General features: G+C 46.0%; 1 protein-coding gene across 1 annotated transcript in view; it reads right to left on the minus strand.

Annotated features, from left to right (window-relative positions):
- pdzrn4 (PDZ domain containing ring finger 4) overlaps window positions 1-17,500 on the minus strand; it is a gene marked incomplete at both ends in the record, with an annotated part of 44,775 nt that overhangs the window by 14,121 nt on the left and 13,154 nt on the right. The window contains 2 exon segments of the mRNA XM_079755961.1: window positions 2,033-2,135; window positions 4,524-4,816. Of these exon segments, the coding sequence (XP_079612087.1) occupies window positions 2,033-2,135; window positions 4,524-4,816 (396 nt within the window).

Consider the following 17,500-nt stretch of genomic DNA (forward strand, 5'->3'; position numbering starts at 1 on the left):
TTTTTTTATCTTACCTATTTAGGCCAAGCCAGGCAATAACTGATCGTTTATACTTTTATATATATATATATATATGTGTGTGTGTGTGTGTGTAGGTGAACCGCTACTTTAAGAGTAAACCGGGTTAGTCTTACAGTAGAGTAAGAGTGAGTTATGCTAAAGTGTGTACTGTTCAGGGGCGTAGAAATGAGTTTAACATTGGGGGGGACACATATCGGAAACCTCACAGATCCGTTAATGGTTTGAACAGAAATATGTCATAAATTAACTACACTGAAAAAATTCACAAATATATTTTATTCTACTCAAAAGATACATTTGTAAATGTAAAGGAAAACACATTTTGAATGGCAGTAATGAACTGATAAATATCGAGTCAATTCTTTAATTGCACGCTCAATCATCCAGTTTTTTAGAATAAGAAGCGGTGACAAGACGCTGTGTTGCGCTTTCAAAATAAAATAAAATATCTTTCTCCCCCCGGTATAATTTTTAGGTGGGACAAATGCGCCTGTCTCCAATATTGGAGGGGACACGTCTCCCCCGGTTCCTACGCCCTTGGTACTGTTTGTTCGGTAGAGTAAGAGAGAGTTATTCTAAAGTGTTGATTGTTTTACTGTTGTTGAGAATGGGAATGATTTGCCACTCCACACAGCATTTGTCTATGAAAAATACAACCAATCCCACATTCTGCTAATCCAGCACAAAAAGGAACAGCTAAGCGATTCATGCAGACTCAGATGTTCACCTACAATGCTATGTTGCTGATGAAATGTGCATGTGTGCATGTGTTGTTTCAAGCTGACAAACATGACCCACAAAATGTATTCATTTGAAATCAACATTACAGCAACTGTTTGTGCTTTGAAGAATGTCGTTTTTGATTAAATGCTTTGTGGTTAAACCCTCGGTACCTCCATTCTGTCGTCTGAGGAGACAGCGTACCGATGTTAATGGACTTCTGTTCACGACAAAAATAAAATATCGAACATACCAACATAATAACCTCAGATTTCGATGTAGTATTGCAGAATAAAACTCCTCTCAAACTCCTCCACTTGTTCACCACTCCAGTTAAATGAACTCTTCGTGTTCTGAACTCATAGCGGTTGCTTAACCAACGTGCTTGATGAGTTCAGAATGAATGAATAAACCGTTCAAGTTTTCTAAATTAGTTTTAGAAAACACATTTATAGTTGAAAACCACAAGGTAAACAGAAGAATAACCTTCTGTTCCCTGAAGCTCGGTAGAAATGGTTCTCTCGATATTGTGTATGGGGGAAGGAGGGGGGAAGAAATCTGATGGGTTTTACCGGCTACAAAAGAACGGCCTTCCTCCCTTGAGGGCTCAGGCTGTGGAGGCCACAAACCCCCCCATTCTGTTTCCGAGTTTCAAATGAGCCGTTTAATTTGCAGAGCGTCTTCATTTACCACGTTGGTACTCTCCTTGGACCGAACATCTGCCCTGACCTCCAGATGTTCTCGACCAGAGAGCTCTCTTTGTCCCTCGTCCACAATGTTTCAGTTATTCTTATTCGGCGTTCTTTGTGGTGAACAGAGAACATTACATGCCGCAACTATAAGAGTAACAATAACAGTCTCGCAGGTGTGTTGCTGTGTTGCATACGCTACCTGTACGTTCACTTTTATTCTTCTGGAAATCAAACAATTCTGCATATTCTGCATATTCATCACCTCCTAAAGCAGACTGTATATTGTACGTCCTGGCACTCAAAATAGTACTTATCCTAGCTATCTTGTACTGTACAGGGAATGTGTTAACCTAGTAATCGTTAGTGCTTGGCATTGGTTCTATAAGCATCCATACTGTACATACAGCGATATATTGTTTCTCTTTCTTCTGACAAATTAACTTATCGTAAGCCGCTTTGGATAAAAGTATCCGCCAAATGTAAATGTAAACTATAAGGCTAAATGCGCCTCAGGTTATCCTGTACCGTGTCAACGCGTAGGCAGCTGACCACCTAGAGGAGAGATAACATTGATGACAGTTTGACAGGAACCCAGTTACCTCGTACTCGTACTCCTCCGACCTCTCCACCTCGCCCGCCGTGTTGGACACGTACTCGGGACACTCATAGTACTCATGGTCCACCGTGTGGATGGACTGACAGCTGAAAGGAGAAGAGAGGGAGAGGGAGAGGGAGAGAGAGAGAGAGAGAGAGAGAGAGAAAGAGAGAGAGAGATGGAGAGAGAAAGAGAGAGAGAGAGGGAGAGAGAGCGAGAGAGAGACAGAGAGCGAGAGTGAGAGGGAGAGAGAGAGAGACAGATAGAGAGAGAGAGAGAGAGGGCGAGAGAAAAAGATGGTCAGGCCTGGCTGCTGGTGTGAGATTTGGGTGGCCATTAAGTTAATTGGCTCACACCTGTTTGCTGGCAGCTGCTCAGCCATTTAAACGGAGTGAGCGAGAGACTCGTTCTCTCCCTCTCTTCCGCACTCTCACCCTCTCTCTTTCACACTCTCTCTCTCTCTCTCTCTCTCTCTCACTCTCTAAATAAGAAGCTGAGCAATTAATAGACCCACTTAATAGGCTAACAGAGGCATCATCTTAGGACACAGCACTTATTACAGGTCTACCATTTTATGTACCGGGGCAAAGGCAGCAGACTAAATCAGTGAAGATCAGTCTGCCAGCCACGCCCTGGTACATAGAACAAGCAGAACAATGTGTTATGAGTGACACCTGAATTTGCCCTGTTATGATACCTCTCTGAAAGGGGCCTATTTGTGGCAACAATGGCGGCTAGGTTGCGTTATTACGGTTTCGGTTTTTTGAACCGCACGCTCCACGCAACCACTGATGCTCGAGACTCGCACACATATCATGCTGTTTCTCGAAAAAAAAAGCGTTCAATTAATAGAAAAGTGGAGTTGTTTCATTTCTGGTGTCCCCTTTTGCTGTCCACACTTTGAGCTGGGTTGTGACGGTAGGTGTAGCTCTAGCTAAAATATTTTTCACTATTTTAATGACTCTGGTCATTAAAATGGCCAGAGTGACACAAAAAGTATAATTTCTGCTTTCGATTTTAGATTTATTACTATTACTGATATTGTATCAAATTTTGCCCTTTCCAAATTTCCGTCTCGGGAAGACGAGTGGCGTTCCGAAACGTCATCCCATCTCACACCTTTTCAAGGGGAAAGATCTCACTTGGGAAAGTGGAGAATCTGCTGCTCTGAGACACATGCGGGCAGCACCAAAATGAGCATCTACCTTTCTGCCAGTGTGTCAGAAGAGCATCAACCAGTCTCTCTCCAGCCAACATGATCTCTGTTTCCCTATCTGCATAGCAGCACCATGATATCGCCTCTGCATCAACAGTGACTAGGAGACCGGGCAGATTTGTAATGGTATGGGACAAATTGATTTGATTTCCCCCGCCGTATAGAAATAGCCCTTTAAATAGCCAGAGAATAGTATAGTTGTGCCAGACTGCATATTCTATTCGCCCAGTGGTCTTTAATCGGCCAGAGAAGATTCCCATTAAAGAAAATAGAGGTGGCAATTATTGCATGCTGGTCTGCCTCATGTAATGGCTGCTGAGGGACGTAACGGCCATGTTGTGAGGTGTGTGTGTGTGTGTGTGTGGGGGGGGGGGGGGGGGGTTACAACCGTATTAGTGACAAGATGAGGAAAATACGAGGAGCCCCTAGGAGTTGTTAAAATAGGATTCATTTTGTGAGAGAATATCGCGCAATTCATCAATACTCACAGGCCAATCGTTTTCTCAATTCTCCAACAAAATCAAAACACCTAAGGTGTTTTGATTTATGGTGGAAACAACTTAACTCTAATGAAATAAGGATTGTGCAGTGTGCTTTAGGATATACGGGGTAACAACAATAACATAACTATAATGGGACTGGACTACTTAATCCCGGCGAGAAGGGTGGTGGGAGCGTGTGTGGTGGAGTGGAACGATGTCCAGGCCACACCCCACATAGGTTTCTGTCACGCTCCAATTAGGTGACTTTAGCTGGGGCCCCCTCACACACAGCGGGGGCAGGGTGGTGGTGTTGGAAACCCGGTTTACTGTACAAGTTTGAAGATAGTGATACATAGCCTTGTGCTCCATGTTGCCATGCGGGAGATCTCCTCCTGAGTGTGTGTGTGTGAGTGTGTGTGTGTGTGTGTGTGTGTGTGTGTGTGTGTGTGTGTGTGTGTGTGGAGATGGCTGGTCTAACCTATGCGCACTGATTGCCCAAAGTGCAACAGGTGTGCAGCCGCGCCCAGCCCCAGAGTCCAATCAGTCCGACTCTGGGCCAGGTGAGGCTGCTTCAACCAGCCATCGTCCACAAACACACACACACACACACACACACACACACACACACACACACACACAGGTTTAAAACCCGGCCAAACCGGTGTACACACCCAGCAGAATCAATGTGTTCCATCAACCCCAGTGGAACCGTCGAGTACCAACTGGTCCGAGCTGGTTTGCACCAGAACAGAACCAGATCGAGCCAGAACCCGTTCTGAGCCGTTGTGTGGACCGACCTGTCGGAGAGCAGGAAGGGGCAGACGTCGGGCACCGGCGGGGTCGTGGCGCGGAGCTTGGCCAGCGCCATGATGTGCTCGAAGGTGATGTCCGTCTGCGTGCACACGTCCACCGCGCCGCCTCCGCCTCCGCCGTCGCCGTGGTTACGGGCGACGGCGGCGGCGACGCCCCCGCCGGGGGTGCGTCGGAGCACCTGCACCACGATGGGGTCCCGCCGGAGGGCGTCCCGACGGAGGGCGTCGACCACCGACGCCTCGTCGTGCGCCGCCTTGGAGAAGTCCCGCCCATTCACCTGGGGGGGGGGGGAGAGAGCGAGAGGGGGGAGGTCACTCTCTGATGATGCTTCGGATACCGTGGCGGTAAGGATCGGAATCAGAATCAGAATCAGTTTATTTTCGCCAAGTTTCCACAGAGTAAAAACAAGGAATTTGACTTGGTAAAAACAATAGATGGCTAGTCTTGTCAAGGACCTAATAAATAAGTCATAATAAAGTAAATTAAAGGATAGGGCGTATAAGATGATATCTATGACAAAAGACAAGAAGAGACATTTCCGGAAGAAAATTTAGCTCATGCCCTAATATAGACCAATTGTGCCATGCTATATTTTACCCTCTGCACCTGTTCCTATGACCTCATATGGACCTGGCAATGAACATCCTCCCTCCCTCCCTTCTCTTTAATCCATTTAAATCCTCTTCTCTGTTCCTTGAAGACTTACAGACGGTCTATTGAGCGCTTTTAAAGAACAATTACGAGAACACATTCTGGGACTCTGGAGAAGGGAGCCTTACGACGTTAAGGTCAGACAACAATTCAATATCCTTCATTAAACATGTGGAGGAATTTGCCCTATTAGGTGCCAATTAAAATACGCCAGGCGGAGCTGTTAGGGCTCTCATTGGATGTAATTTGTGATGTCAGAAAAGGACGGGATGTAACGTAGACCGGTACTTTTGTCTCGGCTGTCAAGCTCACATACGTGCATGTTGGAACATGCAAAGACTCATGCACCCTCCCTTACACACACATACACTCACACACGCACACTCACACACACACACATATAGACCCTCGCTTAAACACTTACTCAGTAATACACGCACTCACACACACCCTCACACACACACACAAAGTTCATGTGTGTCTGTGTGTACGCCTGGTTGAACCAATTACAAGTCCGTTCCATTCCATGGCTGTCAAGTTCGCCTTCAATCTATCACATCACTAGATTGATTTTCTCCATTGATTGCACATGTCAGAGATTGTCAGGGTCCATCTAAACGAATGTCTGAGCAGTGGGTGATCAGGGACATGTTTCCCAACACCATCGGCCTCTGCTATGGTGTTGTTTCAAAGTCGCCATGTACACAACAACAATGTAAAGTGTGTATCTGGGGTTTTATATTTAATTCAATGTGATAGAAGTCACAGCAAAGCCACGGTTTGAGATAGCTGAGTTTGTGAAGATGAATACTTTAAAAGGGGTGGGTGTTGTGGGGAACGGAGCTGCGTTCATGATCGATTTTACTAGATGCAAGAGACACGGAAGGGAGGGGCGAGCTGGCTCTGTTTGTTTGGGATCTCGCTTCAAATACCAACAGAAGTGACGTCACCCGACATCGCTGATCCAACCTTTAAGTTAATAATAAAATATGCTCCCACTTCCAAAACCTCTGAGCCCAGACACACAATGTGTAAACTAAAGAATATTAACTCCGGGACAAGTAACCGGTCAGTTTCAAGGGTTTTTCTGCTGTGGCCGCCTTTTTGCCTGTTCACAAATGCAGGATGATGTCTAAAAAATAATCAGACTCACCAGAGCAGTGAGTTCAACCCAAATACACCTCATTCGAGAATCAACGTTTCTGATTAACGTGTTAGTCTAAATGGAACACAGATGGACACATTAACGTCCAATCACAAACGCCGTGAAGGGGAGCAGGAAGTGGGCTTGTGATTGGTGATTGGTGCACCTGGCAGTGTGTTTACCTGCTGCTGCTATTGTTATGTTCCGTTTGATGAGCTAACTCAGAGGCTGATTAATGCCAGACAGATGTGACAAGATACTATGGTAATGGTCCTGAACATGTTTACGTGTGTGTGTGTGTTTTTGTGCGTGTGTGTGTGTGTGTGGTTGTGTGTGTGTGTCTGTTTGTGTGGGGTTGTGTGTGTGTGTGGTTGCGTGTGTGTGTGTGTGTGTGTGTGTGTGGTTATGTGTGTGTATATGCGTTTGAGTGTGTGTGGTTGTGTGTCTGTGTGTATGTGTGGTTGTGCGTGGGGTTGTGTGTGTGTGTGGATGTGTATCTGTGTGTCTGTGTGATTGTGTGTGGGTGTGGTCATGTGGTTGTGTGTGTGTGTGTGTGTGTGTTTGTGTCTGTGTGTGTGTGTGGTTCTGTATAGTTGTGTGTGGTTGTGTGTGTCAATCAAGTACACAAAATCAGTGGAGAATCTACGCAAAGAATCGAGTCGGAGTCCATTATTGAACAACTGGGCTTCCTTCTTTGGTATTTTTTCAAAACTTCTCTCATATTCAGCCTTGAATTCTTCCTGCGACAGCGCTGAAAGAGTGTCGGACAGTACGAATTAATTACTTCAATTCATTCGGCCATAACAGCTTTGAGAGATTGGTGAAAAAAGGAGAAGAAATACACCGTAAGTCGAGCTGCGTTCACACTGGGCTTCGGGGACCAATGGAGTAAACCAATGTTTCTCCAGCGCCTTCATATGTGCCTCAATATAAAGGTTAGGAGTGCCAATAAAAAGATGGCTCCCAATAGCCCTGCTACGAAACTCCTCTGGTCCACACACACACATCTCCTAAAGGTCAAGGTTCATCTTAGAAATCTGACAACCTTTAAGGTTGTACATGGTTTTGAGTGTATCTGTGTGTGTCTGTGTGTGTGTGTGTGTGTCTGTGTCTGTGTGTGTGTTGTTATCACCACTGCACTTTGGGTCCATTTTTTTCCTTTGTATAACAGTGTGAGACGTACACACGCACGCACACATGTACACACGAGCACGCACACATACACACGCGCACACACACGCACAGTGTGAGACATACACACACACACACACACGCATGCACGCACATACGCACACCGTACACACACACGTGCGCACACACACACATCGACTAACGCCAGCCCTGATCACATTCATCAAATGTGCTCTGGGGTCTTATCAGTGAGCCACTAAGTCAGTTAAATGTTTTTCTTCCTTGTCGATAAAAAGACAGGGGAGATAAGCCGAGGCCAGCGTTAGATAAAATAAAGGTGTTTGTGGCGTGCCCCTCAGAGCTTATATATGCTAGTCAAACCTATGAGCCTGTGTGTGTGTGTGTGTGTGTGTGTGTGTGTGTGTGTGTGTGTGTGTGTGTGTGTGTGTGTGTGTGTGTGAGTGAGAGAGAGATAAGAGCAGAATGGAAGCCACTCAACCTCAGAGCAAAAATTTGACAGCTGACACACACGCACACATAAACATATACGCACATACACACAAACAGCCCCCCCCCCCCCACAAACACACACACACACACACAAACACACGCAAACAGCGTTGTGTCAATCGCAAGCGGAGGTGAGCTGCCACTCCAAAGCTACAGTTTGAATACACAACAGTTGCACAACAAGCTACAACCACAACACAATCCCCGTGGGGTAAGCCAACACACAACAACGCGTTACAACAACTCACAGCGCTCCCAAATGCCACCGTGATGCAAAGGATTACAACAATGAACCCAATTCCACTCGATAAATATGTTTTGTGAGAGGAGCCCGCCTTTCAATAACCCTTTTTCAGGAGGTTGCCGCGGCGATGGCGGATGACGGCGGGCTTAGCAGAAGATGGATGGGGGTGATGCTCAGGTGGGCGCGGGTCCCAAACAATCTGTCAAATCATATTTCTCCCCTCCTGCGGGGCGGCGGCGGCGAGCGGGAGATTGAAACAGCGTCTGTCCCTTTGTCACAAATGTCTCATTTCAATAATAGGGAGTCTCTCTTGACACACAGCGCAAGGGGCCGTGCCACGACACTGATACTCTCAGTGCATTTGAATGACAGTGAGAGGGTGGGGGGGGGGGGGGATCGTCCATCTGCGCCGTCTCCCCCGTCTCCCCCGTCTCCCCCGTCTCCCCCCCCACACACCCCTGCCTCCCCCCTGCTGAGGGGGAATTTGATCGCACGGAGCCGAGTCTCTGTGTTCGGATGAAAGAAGGGATGACCAAACGGGACAGCGTTTGTTGTTTAGATTGTTTTTTCTCTTCGTAACTTAGTGTGTGTCTGTGTGTGTGTGTTTGTGTATATCTCTGTGTGTGTTCTATTCAAGAAGCCTACAAAAGTTAGAAAAGGGAAAGACATTGTTTAGAAAACGCCCGGCCACCCTTGTATACCGTGGAGGTTTGACCCGCAAACGTCGTTTGCGCTCGTCCAGAACCGAACATCGCTAGCGACATCTTTACAGTTTTAGATAAAAGTAGTACTGACCTTTGTTCATTGAGAGTAGGTCCACAGAGACTATATATTTGTGCCTGTTTTATGAAACGAGCCTGTCTGTACAGAGGAGGACTGAATGCGTAACACCTCTCTTCGAATGTTTACGTTTTATCGGTAATATAAGGTAGCTGTTGGCCTGATCATAAATCTGTCTTTTACAAACATATAGTCACACACATTTTTTAATATGCATATAAAAATATATTACATGGTTCCAGGTAGAAGGCTTTCTTTCCCTTACATTTGCATTATTTCTTGGCTATTTGTCCAAAATGTCTATATTTCTTCCCTCAGCCGTTGAATATCACAGTATTTTCTTTGCCTCATAATAACTGGTTCAATAACAGGCACCTCGCGCTCCTGTTTCCCCAGTCGACCTTTCTGAAATAGCGATGAAGACGAAGCTACAATTATCTTCAGTGGCTGCTGTCCCTTCACCTCAGATGGCTGTAAACACCATGGCATTTCCAGCAGCAGCAGCAATCTCAATCCATGCCCCTCTACGGTGATGGGTAAAGATCACACCTTCCTTTTTCAGACCTGAATCCACCTACGAAAGCACCGGCGACTGTAACATGTATGATTTACCGCGATTTTCGTTTTACCGCGACTTCGGATGTGGTCGTTTTGGTTTTAATTACTTGCATAATGGCGCGGTGGTTATCTTTAAGAGGCAGGGATGATTTGTAATGTGCACCAGAGGGCGGCTTGAGAGGATGCTGAGATTAGTGCCTTGCTTATGGGCACAGCAGCCGGAACACCCAAAAAGGCAATCTGCTGGTAATTTAATGTTATTATGTGCGTTTTTAGGCTCTCTCTCTCGTGTTCTGTGTGGAGACGTGAGACTTCTTGCCCTCTACCACTGAATCATCTCATGTACTTTTGTTGTTTGTTCCTCTCTTTCAGGGTAGGTACAGGTGGTCCGTGTTCGCAGTGAAACTCTTGTTTGGTGGTTTCAGTTGTTTGACTCCTAGCTGAAATGTTAACGAAGTTTACTTGTATATAGGCCTCCTTGAGCAAGACGCCTTAGCCCCCTTACCTGCCTCTTAATAACAAGTATCAAAAAGTCAGCTCGGAGGAAAAACTTTACTGAATAATACAAAAGTAGGAAGGAAAAGACCACTTCTTCCAGAGCATTTTTGTGCATTAGTCATTGTCTTTTTCACTCACCGTAAATGTGATGAATGCTTACATTTTCGTTCAATATGCTCCACGCTCGGTAAGTAGAATGTATAGTCTCAATATATATATATATATATATATTTGAAAAAAACATTGAAATATGGTGAGCTTGGGATGTGTTTAACGGATGAGCCTGGCTGGTTTCCTCTCTGCTATGGACGACTGTTGACTGTGCGTTGTAGCGCTCTCCTGTTTTCCATTTTGCTATCACACCAATTAATCAAACTGACAAGGTATTTAATGAGAGGCAATTAGAGTGTTAACCAAAATGCAAATCAGGTATAAAAAAAAAAGAGCAGGACGAGAAAATAAGTGTGTGTGTCTGTGTCTGTGTATGTGCGTGTCCACTTCAGCTCTTCAGTATAAGTGCTGGTATGATGTGTGTGTGTGTGTGTGTGTGTGTGTGTGTGTGTGTCTACCTCAGCTCTTCAGTATATGTGGTGATATGATGTGTGTGTGTGTGTGTGTGTGTGTGTGTGTGTGTGTGTGTGTGCGTGTGTGTGTATGTTTGAATGCACTGGTGTCTGTGTGTCTGTGTGTGTGTGTTTGTGTGTGTGTATGCAAATGTGAACACCTGTGTGTGTGCGCTTGCACATATGCGTGCCAATATGTGTGCACTGTGCTTGTGTGTTTGTGTGCATGCAGATTTGTGTATGTGTACGTGTGTGTGTGTCTGTCTGTCTGTGTGTGTGCATGCAGATGTGTGTATGTGTAGGTGTGGGCATGTGTGTGTGTGTGTTTGTACGTGTGTGTGTTTGTATGTGTGTGTGTGTGTGTGCCAGTGTGTGCGTGTGTGTACTTGATAAGCCGCCGCAGTCGGTTCAAGGACAGTGTTCTATCCAGAGGCTTCCTTTACCCTCTGCGGGAAACTTCACATCGGAGCGTGTGTTTGATCCCAGCCTGCAGTTTTTGTGTGTGTGTGTGTGAGTGTGCGCTTGTCACGTGTGTTACTTGTGTGTCGGTACCCATGTAGCTACCCGTGTTTCCTGCCATCTTGCGAGTGCGTGTCCTTCACAGTGTTTCAGGAGACACAGAGAGAGAGGCCTCTCCACGAAGAACAACCAATCGGTTCTGCTCGAGGAAGATCACATGACCAGCCTGTAACAGGAGCTGCACAGTGACTGACAGGTCGCTGTGACATCGTACGGAAGGCCACTGGGGTCAAAGTGTTCCACGTCACAATGGACTAAACCGGCTAAGTGCTTTTCGCGAGTCTGCCCTATGGATGCTTTTCATCTTTAACTGATTTCTTTGGGGTTCTTTCTAAGCTAGAATGTATAAATATATGAATAATGCTTTTCAGAGTACATCATTTAGATCGTTATCGTAACAAATTGACGTTTAAGTATCGTGATTATTAGGAACATTGATAGAAGTTCAGTCAAATACATGTTTTTCCCATTATTTCTCTTTTAAGTACAAAAAATATGATTACATGTTCACCTAGCCTCACTATAAACAAAAAAAGCTTGTACATTCGATTACTTGTACATCCATAATCAATATCTTTAAATCAGTTAACTCAAAGAAACGTCTATATATGTCTCCAATCCGGGCGATTCCCTCTTCCACGTATCAGATGACCGGGGATAATCAGCAAAATGGAGGTACTTAGCACAAACAGGGGTATCAGGGCACGCCGCCAATGAGTTTGGCAAACGCGCTGCCGACATGTTTACTCCCTGGCTCTCTGCTCGGCCGACGGCGCGCCCGCTTTCCCTCCGTTTACTTTTTTATTCGCCGTCTTTGTCTTTCTCTCAAACAGCGCCTTCCGCTCGTCCGCCTGGCACTGCTCTGGCTTTCCATTTTTTTGATTACTGTACCCCTGTCTGTTTAAGTAAAAAAAAACGCCACTCAATTCGTTCAACCCGCCCCCTCCTGCTCTTGCTCATTATTTTAAACTCTAGTCTTTTTTGCCCTCCCTCTCTCCTCCCCCCCTCTCTCCTCCCCCCCTCTCCCCCCCCTCTCTCAGTTTTCAATTTCATTTCTCCCTCAACCCGTTTCTCTCGTGTTACCCTTCCCATCTTTCTCCCTCCATCACTCCCTTCCTCTCTTTATCTTTCTCTCTCTGTTCCTTGCCAACCCCCCTCCTCCCCCCCCCATTTGGCACCCTCTCCATCGCTCTCTCCCCCCTCCTCCTTGTCGCCCCCCCTCTCTCACCCCCCGTCTCCTTCACTCCCTTTATCTATCTCGTCCTCCATCTCTCTCTTTTTATCTATCTCTTGCTCCCTCCTTCTCGATACTCCGTCTTTGCCACCTTCCACATCTCTCTCTCTCTCTCTCCCTCGCCATCACTCTTCCTCTTCTCTTTATCACTCTCTCTTCCATCCATTCTCCTTCCCCTTCTCTATCTCCCTCTTCATCACTCTTTTTCCTCTCTGTATCACTCTCTCCCCCTATCCATTCTCTCTTCCCCTCCTCATCACTCTCTCTTCATACATATCCTCCTCTATTCCTCTCTCTCTGTCTCTCTCTCTCTCTCTCTCTCTCTTCCTTTGGCCGTCATAACAACAAGAGGAGCCAAGGCATTGAGCATGTAGACATAAGGGGGGATGGGGGGTACGCTGAACAACCCGCCATCAAAAGGTTAACATCTGTCATAAAACGCAATTAAGAATCACCTTGTTTTGCTCTCTTTGTGCAGATGTCACATGGCGGCGAGGGGTTTCTCCCTATTAGACCTCACGAGATTCAGACTCTTCCTCCATTACACACAGAGCCAAAATAACAGCGTGTTTGTGTTTATTTTTATTTCATTTGAAATACGCCCGCTATGACGGCTGTTCTTGTGGCGTACATTCACATGCGCTGCCCTAAAAGGTGTATTTTTTTGACACACAAACACCCTTCACATGTGTCACAAAATAGGGAACAAAGAGAGAATGAAGATTCATTCTGATTCCACTGGATATTAGATTGCCACCTGTCTGGCGCTCCTGTTTTCTTTTCAATGATCGCATGAGTAATGGCTTTATTGGGATGGGCTCGTGTTTCATGCCCATGCATGTGTGCACGTGAATGTATTTGTGTGCTTGTGTGTGTGTGTATGCGTGTGCGTGCGAGTGTGTTCTTCCCTATGACTCCCGGCTCATAGTCTCTGTGTCCTCAGCTAGCCGTCGGCGGCGGCAACGGCGGCGGTTAGGATTAACGGCGTCAAGACGAGACATTTGTATTCCCTCGCCCTCCTCTCGCTTCCTAGCAACCACACAAGTCACAATTACCCCACACTCCCCCCTCTCAGTCAACACACACACACACAGACACACACACACACACACACACACACACACACACACACACAGACACACAAGCGCGTGCCATGCACTCGCAAGATGCATAAATTAGTCCTCTCTTCTTCTACTCATGGGGGGATGGCGGGAGGGAGGGGCCCAGGGAGGAAGGAAGGGGAATTAGCCTGATTTGTTTGGCTTGTAAAGGGGAGAGTGTGACGGGAGGCTAGATGATGGTTTTGGGCACTTCCCTGAAGGCGAGAATCAATACATGTCATGAGGATGGTGCATAGATCTTGCAGGTGTGTGTGAATTACTGTACTGCTGTAACGTGTGCGTTCATGGATGTATATTTGCTTGTGTTTGTAAACATTTAAATGTGTGTCTGTGTGTGTGTCTGTGCGTGTGTGTGTGTGTATATGTATGTGTGTATGTACACATGTGTATCTGTTTGTGTGTGGACGTTTGCACGTATGTCTTTGCATGTGTGTGTGTTTATGTGTGCACATGTACGTCTATGCGTGTGTGTGTGTGTGTGGGCTTATGCAAGGCCTATGCCTAAGTGGCCAGGCTATGCTCCAACGTATTTACCCCACACACTACACCGCTGAGCTCGGGACTATTGTTACCACGCACCCCCGTCCCCGTAATTAGACGGCCATGAATCTCCCATCTAGCATTAGAACAACAATAGAATGGCCCTTCCTGACACATACGGGCCAATGTGTCAACGATTAGACCCACATAATTCATTTAGATGGCAGGGTTCACGAGGAGGTGAGCTGGAACTCCACTTTAAGGGGGGGAGGGGGGGGGGGGGGGGGGGGCAAGCCATAAAGTGTAGCAAGGCTAACGTGATTTAGAGTTGGTACCGCATTTAGATTCCCCCGCTACACCCGACTCGCTAACAAGCTCAGCAACACGATGTAAGCCCACAGCTATGGTTGTGTGTTTGGTGCTATATTTTCTGTTGGGTTAATAAACAAGGACTTTTATTTACTTTTACTTTGCGTGTAAAGGTAAGCCAGCAACTGCAAAACCATAGTATGAGGACGACTTAGTGGTTGTCAGGGGGCACACACATTGACCACGGAGCCCCTTCACAGAGCTGTCATAGCGGGGTCAAAATAGGTGGAGACCCCCGACATTAGCATTGGGTCGGTAGGCAGGTGTTTTGGTTTTGTGTGTCAAAGCGCCAGAAATGCACAATGCGTGTTACCTTCACTAGATTAGTCTGCTACCAGCGCCCTGGCACACAACCCGTTATTATCGGGATGAATGACACTGTGTTTACCATCGACTGGCTCCCTCTGTGAAAAGAGTCTATTGGTCGATCTGCTACTTGTTTTGCTGAATGCTTCCATTCCCTGTTTACTAAGATAATGAACGAGAAAGTGTCCCGCAGGAGGGACGTTTTGAACAGATGCACGAACAAAGATTCGCTTAGACTTTTGTGGTTTTAATTGAATGGGGGAACCAAACTTTAGTAAATAGATGGACTGAATGTTATTCTTCGAGTACATTTTTTCCTTTTGCGAGAGAAAGACTAGTGGCCTACTAAAGGAAGCTTAAGGCTGGTTTGAATACATCTGGAGAGAGACCAATTCTGGCGGTAATGGGAATCATTTGAAGTGAGAAAGATAAAAGTAATTACGATTTGGTAATTTTACATTGAAGATTGGAAGAATTTGCTATCATTGCCCGCTATTGAGGAATTCCACATGTGTGGATGTATTATTCACACATGGCAGATTTGGTTGGGGGGCAAAAGCTAGCTAGATCTTTCCGGATGCTGCGGCGATAATTAGCAAAACGTGCTAAACCTTGGAAAGCGAAAACATTTTACTGCTGAGAAGGAAAATAAAAGATTAATGTTCAGCTGTTTGCATAAAATTACAAGAAGTCTTAAAAAATGCCTTAAGTCTAAACTTATTTTTCTCTTCTTTATAAATCTGCGACAGCCTTTTTCTTTTCTTATCACAAAGCGTGTTTTTCCTTCTCACTCACAGCCACTCCGCGATTAGCATTATTCATCACATGCGTTCGATAGGCCCTTTAGTTGAGAGAGAGTGAGCGAGTGTGAGACAGAAAGAGAGAGAGAGTGAGATATTTTGGTTTCACAACTTTCCAGAAAAAATTAATCGGTTCAAGTGTGGCAGTGTAAGTTATATGAGTGGAGGAAGAAGCACAGGATTTATTTAGCTGTGGGTCTGATTTGCTTATTTGAGATAGTATGAAATAGAAAGGCTGATCTTCTATTCTTTCTCATGTATTCCTAGCACTTGCATTGGCAACTTGCTATTTCTTATTCATTCAACACTTGCTTTCTTCCTTTTTCAGGGACAGCTACTTCATAACGTTGGCATTGATACTTAGGTCTCGGTCAGGTCTTGTATATACGTTTATAGATATATTTTGGATATATTTGAGACATCCTCTTAAACGATGGTTATGACAACTCGTCACAGCTTGTCACCAAGAGCCCATATGTCTCACATACCAAAGGGGGAATTAAACCCACCCAAAAAATGTCAAAATCATATTCCCTAAGAAAATCGGTGTCGAAAACATCTCCAACCAAAACACACATCCCGCTGCTTTGAAACATTAGCTCCACCCTGAAGGGTGTATGCCATATCGACGACATAAGGCTCACAGTCATCCCCACCCAAAACTCCCCCCCCCCCCCGGCCCAACCTCCACTAGCAGCCTGCAGATGGTTTAGTGTCATCCTATCTGTAAACAGAGCCGGCACCAGCCCCGGAGTGCTACTAATGACTCCCAAAGCCAAGTTGGTTAAGCAGCGAGGGGCTGAACTGAACACCAGAGCCCTTGTGGTAACTGGATCCCCCCCCCCTGCTGGGCCACCTTGGCTCAGTCCACCCCCGCCCCCACCCAGGGCTCAGCGCGCTCAGATGTGCTAATCGTGCCATTACGCAGTTTTTTGTTCCGGGGGTTCTCTGCAGAGATGCGTATCAATGGAGGGGACAGTGGGATCTTTCTTAGTTCTGTCCCGGCGAAGCTTTCGGTCAGCGACAACTCGCCTTGGAGAGTGCGAATGTGAAACCGATAGCTAGGACAAAGAACTCATCTTATCTTAATTGACAAAGCGTTGGAGAATCCAGTGTGAAGGGAAATAACTGGTTTGTTTGTTGGTGGTTTGTAGACAGCATTTTGAGGACGCGTGATTCGAAAGCTTCAATCAACCAGCCGAACGGTGAAGATTGTAAACAGACCATCCGAGCAGCACTCTCACAAATTAACCAAAAGACTAACAAAAGACAACCTCCCTTTAACCGTTTGTTGTGGTCGAACTTGGAACCAGACGATCCCAATTGTCTCAAAATAAAGGGAAATTTCATTAGCCTCATAGCTTATAGCCTCATAGTAATTGCCTGAGTCATATTGAAAGGTTCATCTTGTATTTAACGTCAAAAGACAGATAGAGTTTATGGAATGTTAAAAGCACTCTGATTGACCGAGGATATCGCCAAATAAGGCACAGTGAATCAACACCGTTGAGTAAAGTTAGGTTTGATATGAAAATTTGGCCTATTTAGGCTATATATGAGGCTGACGATTTACATTAAGCCAATAATAAGAGGCTTTCATCCAAAGCGAATCAACTGAGACACAGCCGAAGCCTTCAAGCGTTTATCCGTGCAACTCCTACAAAATCCAATTTCTTCCTGGCGTGATCAACAGGTTTTCACCAGGCGTGTGCCTTAAAGTAACGGCCCACGTGCTGCCTTCCAGTCCGGACGTGTCCTGAAACACGTCTCAGTCTCCGGCAGCAGCTCCAGACGGCGGCTGGGTCCGTCACATCTGCCATCAGAGACACATCGCAGCCCTGTCTCCAGCGCCATAAGATGTGTTGATTCAGTTACCACGGCACAAGGTTAGCTTCCAACACAATCACGGCCGCCTACTGACAGCAGACACACACGCACGCACGTATGCACATGCACGCACAAACACAAACACATGTAAACACAAAGACTTGCAGAGAAACACACGCACTCACTTTTATCCTCACACACTCGTACACAATCGCTCACAAACATT

This window comes from Pollachius pollachius (assembly GCF_949987615.1).
Source record: "Pollachius pollachius genome assembly, chromosome: 18".
NCBI lineage: Eukaryota > Metazoa > Chordata > Actinopteri > Gadiformes > Gadidae > Pollachius > Pollachius pollachius.